This window comes from Grosmannia clavigera (assembly GCF_000143105.1).
Source record: "Grosmannia clavigera kw1407 unplaced genomic scaffold GCSC_108, whole genome shotgun sequence".
Taxonomy (NCBI): Eukaryota; Fungi; Ascomycota; class Sordariomycetes; order Ophiostomatales; family Ophiostomataceae; genus Leptographium; species Leptographium clavigerum.
In genome coordinates this window covers 1,758,433-1,766,737 of record NW_014040837.1, presented here as the reverse complement: position 1 = coordinate 1,766,737, position 8,305 = coordinate 1,758,433, and the positions used below count along the sequence as shown (strand labels likewise).

The following is an 8,305-nucleotide window of genomic DNA, read 5'->3' as shown; positions in this document are numbered from 1 at the left end:
TAAAGAGAAAGATAGTGGTTTTATAGGATGACGTAGAGAAAGAAGAACAGCGCACACTATAAGAGGAGTAATATAGGTTCCATACGTTTAATCACCAAAACAAATATATGTACGCTATTTTCATATTGAAGGTCGGTATGTATTTGATAGTAAACAAGCAAATAGTAAATAAAAGAGGAGGAGAAAAGAGATGCGACCCCTCTACGCCAAGACCAAGGGTACAGAGACTTTGGGAGCAATCAGAAGGAGAAACACAATGTACACCAATTATTTAATTATTGCCAGGAGAGCAGTATATTATGGAGACCTACATGAAAAGAAAACAAGAGACGGTAACCGACCCCAATTAAAAATAACTTTGATTTTTTCCGGAAAGGCGAGCCCGGAGACCCAATACATTTGGAGAAAACATGGAGGAATTTCCAGCGGGGAAAAAAAGAATATTACAAAGGTTTGATTTTTAAAAACCAATTAAACAAAGTGTTATGAAAAGCCCTAGCCAATACTTCCAAGGGATTTTACACAGCCAGTTCAGAGGATGTGTCTAATCATTCGGTGGAAAGGGGTCCATTTTCGCTCAGTAAGATATTGGGGACCAGGCCGCCCTACAGAAAAAAACCAGATTTTCCTAGAAGATATGGGTGATTTTGAATAAGGGGTTATAAGTTTCCAGACAGGATGAACGAGAGGAAGAGCGTCCAAGTACAAGGTGTAACTGGGGGGTCCACGAGCGCGAAGTCGGTCGCGGTGGCTGTCCCCAATCAACCGCCAGTGCAGTAGTCAGCCCGACTCCCTGCCCAAAATGATCTTCATGTCTTCCGACGCGTCGCTGCGTGCATTAGTGTTGTGGGCGTCCTCTATCGTCGCCAACCACTCTTCCGTCTTCGTAGCGGCGGCTCCAATAGCCAACTTTAGTATGATGTAATGCGACTTCTAGGGGTCTAGCTAGTGACTTTTAGGGCGTGCTACCGATAGCTAGACTAGTAGCAATAAGTGTTCAGAACCTCGACGTTAAAGCACATCTCGCGAGTAGTTTTATATTTGCATGCGTATCTAGTCGGCGGGGGTGTCAAGGATAGTAGAGTTGGCGTATAATGACGCGTTGTATTCGATCATCAGAACTTCTGGGTTCGATTCGGAATACAGCAGACGAGGCCTGGTGTCATAACACGATGTCGCTGCTTCAATAAGTGCTGTACCTAGACGGGCGTGCAATGAGCGTGCATAGTTCGCTCTCTGCAAAAAATAGTCGAATGCTAGAAGTGATTATAAGAGAAGCCGCATTCATTATCGGACGATAGGTCCTTTGATGAGCCGGCATTTAAAAGTAATGTAAGGGGCTGGTGTGCAATGCGTGGTCACGAAGGCTTAGGCTGGTTTGTACTGTTGTATTAAGACTTCAACTTAACGAACTATAGGAGATTAGTAGGCAAAGGCCTGCCAGCTAATATATACGTGGCTGGAAGATGCGGTGTAGCGCAAACCCAGTGGGGCGTGGCGCAGCTAAGTGGCTGTGCTAGTCCCGTGCAACGTGTCAAGATAGTTCGTTAAGTCCGCCGCTTGGTAAGCGACTGGTTGCCGAACCGGTGCGTAGGGACGCGTGTGTGGAATACCCTTACATATAAGAACTTTATTAAAGGCAAATTTATAGGTTTGTTAACAAAGCACCTAAACCTAGCTAGCTTAAAGAAGTTAAACCTAACCTTCTTACGCGTTTGCATTATAAAGAAGCTAGGCCTAGTTATGTATTAGGTTGCCTTGCTATTATAGTACGCACGCTAACATAACGTGTTTTACGTCTCTTACCTTAAGCTATAGACTGTTATAGTAAAAGATAGGGAAGAGCTTTTGTTTCTAGAAATAGTAGAAGACTAAGAGGAGTATAAGGTTAAAGATATTATTACTTACCTTAGTAAAGGTTTGTAGACTTAGTTCCTAGTAAAATAGAAAGGCTAGCCGGCCGAGTATAATACCTAAGAACCTAAAGAGCACCTAGCGCACGCTAGCTATAAGTTGTAGTCTTATTAAAAGACTATAAAACGCACTTATAAGAAATAGGAAGACTATAAGGTAACGGCTAGCTGTATGCTAACTAATTGTTAGTTAACTACTCTAGCTATTTCTTGCGTAATTGCGTACTATAAACTACTTGTTCTAGCTTTAAGGGCGCTCTTTAAAGCTACAAACTTAAAATATACTATTAGTAAGCTGTCGCTTAGCTATTAGCTACTTGTTACTATCCTTTTTTATAAACGTCTCCTCTACCCTCTTATCCCTCTCTTTAATACCGTCCTCCTTATCCCTCTCCTTGCCGCTAGGCAAGCCTTTGCTAGCTAGCATATAGCTACTACCGGCCGCTAACTAGCCGCCTGCTAGCGCACTCTTACTAAATGCTACTTTACCGTTACTACTAGCTGCTGCGACTACCCTACTGCCGCTAGCTGCGGCACTAGGAATGGTCTTAGCGCTACGCTAGCGCTTAGCTAAGGCTAGCAACTTGGTGTAGGACCGTTGCTTGCCGGGCGCCGCTAGAGGCAGCGGCTAGGGAAAGACTACTGCCTAGTTAATCTAGGCTAGCTTAACTAGGGCCGCTATGGTTTGCAGGATCTGCTTAGGCGGCCTCTCCGCTCTTACGGTGTAGTAAAGCGTGCTGCTATAGCTAGCTTAGACAGCTGCAGCGTGCTAGGCTAGGCTAAGCACGATAGAACGAGGATTAGCCTAGGTAATAGGTTAGCGATAACTCGACGATAGGGATTAAGGGACTTGCTATTACTTTAAGGGTAGTAGCAACTTAGGTTTACGCTTGCGATAGTGTGCCTATGTCTAGGGACGTTAGCGGTAGAAGCCGGGCTACCTTTGCCGACCGTTGCGCGGGCGTTAGGGTAAGCTCTAGCTCTTGCTAGTACTAGTAGAGGATACTAAGGCGCAATGCAGCCTATTGTGCTGTCTTAAAACGTTTGCGCTAAGAGCGCTAGTCGGTTGCTAAGAGCTCTAACTTGTCTTCTTATAAGGCGCGGCTAAGTTCCTTAGTTACTGCTATTAAGGCTATTAACTTTTAGGCGATTGCTGTGCAATCGCTTGGCGCTGCGACGATATTATTGACTATTATCCGCTAAAGCAGCAACTTGTTCGTGCTGGCCAGAAATTTCTAAATGTATTAGGCTAAGCCCTTAATCTCTTTAGGGAGCTATTGGTTAGTAATCGGCTACTAGCGCATACAAGTTAATGTACTTACTAGTAAGCACGACGTGTTATTAGCTATATAACCGATGTAGCGCGCTAGGTTCTTTAGCGTAGCTATATATAAGAATTTGTAGTAGACGTCTAGATAGGCTTTAAGGACGTAGTTTAAATACAAAGCCTACTATAGGGTTAGCTATTGCTTAGCAGACGCTATGCTAGCAGAGACCTCCGCTCTTAGGAGACGGTGCGTATGCTTAGGAAGGGCGTTTCGTAGGGTTTGCATCTATAAAAAAGTCTATTAAGACTTAAAAGCGGCTTTAGTTAGACATTGTTTATAAGCGATTATTAGCTAGCTGCTGCGCAAAGTTGCAAACTGTTGCATTAACCTACTACGTAAGTAGGATTAAAGAAAAAAGTGCTAAAGAGGTAGGAGTAGTCTTATAAGTATAGACGAATTTGTCTTAAATTATAGAATGCACCCGCTCTTTAGTACCTTAAGGCAATAAAGAAGCTATATTCTTAAACGTTTAAATGCGTCTTAAGAACTTGCTTAACCTTGCTTTAATAGTAAAGTAAGAAACGTCTAAAATTAGACAAAAGGACGTTTTAGCGGCAGACTGCCTTTGCTGTCTAGTAGGCAATAGTTCTATAATTAGCAGGCGACAAACGGCTGCTATTGCCTTTATCCTACCTTGCTAGTAGTTAGAAGTTATAAGCCTTACGCCGCCGTTTTTAGTTAGCGTACACTACACCCCTATACACCTAGTGTCTAAGGCTAGCCCTCTTATAACACTTATTAGCAGCAACCTAAGCGTTTTTTTACTAAGATTTAAGCTGCACGCCTCTTAAAGAGCTTTAACAAATAGGATAACCTGTGCATTAGGTAGGATCTAGCGTTTACTGCCGCTATAAACTAAGTAGTATATGTGCGCTTCTACGTTATTTAAATGTAGTCGTACAAGTAAGCGGTCCGCAACTGCTCGGCGATAGCTAATAACCTAGAGCGCTTAACTCTTTTTCCTAACTTTATAAGAAGAGGTTTTTTAATAAGTAAGTGGCTGCTACGTGTATACCTCTAGGCTAATAGAGGCGTTACTTAAAGAGGGGGGGGATAGTGTAAGGGTATTCTATATACGCGTCCTTACGCACCGGTTTAGCAACTAGTCGCTTACTAAGCGGCAAACTTAACAAACTATCTTAACACGTTATATAAGACTAGCATAGCTACTTAGCTGCGCTACGCCCTACTAGGTTTGCGCTATATTATATCTTCTAGCTACGTATATATTAGTTAGCAAGCCTTTGCCTACTAATCTCTTATAGTTTGTTAAGTTAAAGTCTTAATATAATAGTATAAACTAGTTAAGCCTTTGTAACTACGCATTGTATACTAGCCTCTTATATTTAGTTAAACATTATTTATAAGTAATCGTTAGCTAGCTGCTATATAAAGCTGTAAACTATTTTACTATGCAAGTAAGATTAAAGAAAAAAGGGCTAAAAAGGTAAGAGTAGTCTTATAAGTATAGACAAATTTGTTTTAAATTATAGAATGCACCTACTTTTTTATACTTTAAGGTAACAAAGAAGCTGCGTTATTAAACGTTTAAATATATCTTAAGAACTTGCCTAACTTTACTTTAATAGCAAAGTAAGAAACGTTTAAAATTAAATAAAAGAACGTCTTAGCGGCAAACCGCCTTTACTATCTAGTAAGCAATAGTTCTATAATTAGTAGGCAATAAACGGCTGCTATTACCTTTGTCCTGCCTTGCTAGTAGTTAAAAGTCGTAAGCCCTACGCCGCCGTTTTTAGTTAGTATACACTATACCTTTATATACCTAGTATCTAAGGCTAGCCCTCTTATAACACTTATTAGTAGCAACTTAAGTGTTCCTTAACTAGGATTTAAGCTGTACGCCTTTTAAAGAGCTTTAACAAACAAGATAACTTATATATTAGGTAAGATCTAGCGTTTACTACTACTATAAACTATATAGTATGTATACGCTTCTATATTACTTAAATATAGTTGTATAAGCAAGCGGTCTATAACTGCTTAGCAATAGCTAATAACCTAGAGCGCTTAACTCTTTTTTCTAACTTTATAAAGGGAGGTTTTTTAACAAGTAAGTGGCTGCCGCGTATATACCTTTAGGCTAATAGAGGCGTTACTTAAGAAGGAGAGGGATAGTATAAAGGTATTCTATATACGCGTCCTTATACACTAGTTTAGCAACTAGTTGCTTACTAAGCGATAAACTTAATAAACTATCTTAATACGTTATATAAGACTAGTATAGCTACTTAGCTATACTACGCCTTACTAGGGTTATGCTATATTATATCTTTTAGCTACGTATATATTAGCTAGTAAGCCTTTGCCTACTAGTCTTTTATAGTTTATTAAGTTAAAGTTTTAATATAATAGTATAAACTAGTTAAGCCTTTATAACTATGCATTATATACTAACCTTTTATAATAAGTTAACGTACTTACTAGTAAGCATAATGTATTATTAGCTATATAACTAACGTAGCACGCTAAGTTCTTTAGCATAGCTATATATAAGAATTTATAGTAAACGTTTAAATAAGCTTTAAAGATATAGTTTAAATATAAAGCTTACTATAAGGTTAGCTATTACTTAGTAAACGCTATACTAGCAAAGACTTATACTTTTAAGAGATAGTGTATATACTTAAAAAGAGCGTTTTATAAAAAAGTTTATTAAGACTTAAAAGTAGCTTTAATTAAACATTGTTTATAAGCAATTATTAGTTAGCTACTATATAAAGTTATAAACTATTATATTAACTTACTATATAAGTAAGATTAAAGAAAAAAGGGCTAAAAAAGTAAGAGTAGTCTTATAAGTATAAATAAATTTATCTTAAATTATAGAATATACTTACTCTTTTATACTTTAAGGTAATAAAGAAGCTACGTTATTAAACGTCTAAATATATCTTAAAAACTTACCTAACCTTACTTTAATAGCAAGGTAAAAAACGTCTAAAATTAAATAAAAGAACGTCTTAGCAGTAAACCGCCTTTACTATCTAGTAGGCAATAGTTTTATAATTAGCAGGTAATAAATAGCTGCTATTGCCTTTATCCTACCCTGCTAGTAGTTAAAAGTTATAAGCCTTACGCCGCCGTTTTTAGTTAGCGTACACTATACCCCTATACACCTAGTATCTAAGGCTAGCCCTCTTATAACACTTATTAGCGGCAACTTAAGCGTTCCTTAACTAAGAGTTAAGCTGCACGCCTTTTAAAGAGCTTTAATAAACAAGACAACCTATGCATTAGGTAAGATCTAGCGTTTACTGCCGCTATAAACTAAGCAGTACATGTACGCTTCTACGTTACTTAAATGTAGTTGTATAAGCAAGCGGTCTGCGACCGCTCGGCGATAGCTAATAACCTAAAGCGCTTAATTCTTTTTCCTAACTCTATAAAGGGAGGTTTTTTAATAAGTAAGTAGCTGCCGCGTATGCACCTCTAGGCTAACGAGGGCGTTACCTAGGGACGAAGGGGATAGTGTAAGGGTATTCTATACACGCGTCCCTACGCACCGGTTCGGCAACTAGTCGCTTACTAAGCGACAGACTTAACGAACTATCTTAACACGTTACACAGGACTAGCACAGCTACTTAGCTGTGCTACGCCCTACTAGGGTTGCGCTATACCGCATCTTCTAGCCACGTATATATTAGCTGGCAGGCCTTCGCCTACTAGTCTCTTATAGTTCGTTAAGTTAAAGTCTTAATATAACAGTATAAGCAGTTAAGCCTTTGTAATTACGCATTACACGCTAACCCTTATATTATATTATAAACAATAAAAGGGTGCCTTATAATACGCTACGCTAGTAGGTATAAAAGGCTTAGCAGGCTTTGCTAAAGGACTTTTAGCGCTATAAATCAAAGCTAATGCTAGTAAAGATGCAGGCTATAATAGATATAAATAGCCTGCACACTAAGTATTAAAGAATAGAAGTACCTTTTTCGCAGTAGTATGTTTTTGCTTGTTTATTTACGCCTATTTAGGTAGTGGCGAACATTTTACGCGCAGGAAGGTACCTGACAAGGGGCGCGAATAATACCCTATCTACCTTGTACATTGGGCTATAGCCCGTCACACTGTACGGGTCTTACGCTAGTATTACGCGAAGGCAGCACCTTTGCATTATAGATTAGTAGTGCATAGAATAGAAGCTATACCCCTAACTATCCTAGCTAAGCTAAAGAACTATATGCTGGTTGAAACCCTCCTAAAAGTTTTGTAATATATATATAGACTAAGCTAAAACAAAAAAACCTGGTCTGTTGCTTTCGATATAACGCTTGGTTTCTCAAACCCTATCTCCGCTAGGTGTGCCTTCATGGCGTTAACCATCATTGGTGGACCGCAAAGTAGGATCTTCGTATCTGCAGCAGGCGCCGGCAAATGCTTGCTAATCATGCTTGCCGTCACATATCCCTTGCTGCCCTTCCAGTCTACCGGTGGCTTTGTCAACACGTAGTGGACGTCAAACTTGCCGGGACACTGTTTCACAAAGCCTTCAAGTTCTTCAAAGAGGAGGATGTCACTCTCTGAATTGTTGGCATAAATGAGGCTGACCTTTGTCTTGTCTGACGTGTCCTCGCAAATTGCGCGCACCAGCTGGTACATGGGTGCAATGCCAGTGCCACCAGCGATCATGCCAATATGCCGCGCGTATGATTGGTTGTACTCCATTGTGCCCTTGGGGCCACGAATATCGATGGTGTCACCGATCTGCATTTTTTCAAGGTGCTCCGTCATCAGACCGCCTTCGTAGACTTTCACCAGCAGCTCAATGCGGCCCAGATCGTTGTTATTGGACACTGGTGTGTAAGATCGTGCAATGCTTTCCCCGTTGATCTTTGCCTGGAGTGCTATGTGCTGGCCTGTTGGCAGGCCAAGAGGGTCGTTGGAACGGGGCAAAGCAAAAATAATCCGGTACACTTTTGGGGCCACTTGCGTCTTGCGGACAAGCTTGAAAGGTTTCCAGAGCTTGCGGTCAAGCACACTTGTCGTAGAGGTCCTCTTACTGACAGAGGGTCTTGTACCAAAAGGGCGTAGAATTTCAT

At 40.1% G+C, this 8,305-nt stretch overlaps 1 protein-coding gene across 1 annotated transcript; it reads right to left on the bottom strand.

The window, feature by feature from the left end:
- Positions 1-7,496: 7,496 nt before the first annotated feature.
- Positions 7,497-8,305, bottom strand: CMQ_6701 (FAD/NAD(P)-binding oxidoreductase; the record flags this gene model as incomplete). Its single annotated transcript, XM_014320387.1, has 2 exons — positions 7,497-8,210; positions 8,267-8,305. The coding sequence occupies 2 exons, from the start codon at positions 8,303-8,305 to the stop codon at positions 7,497-7,499; spliced, it is 753 nt and encodes a 250-aa protein (XP_014175862.1).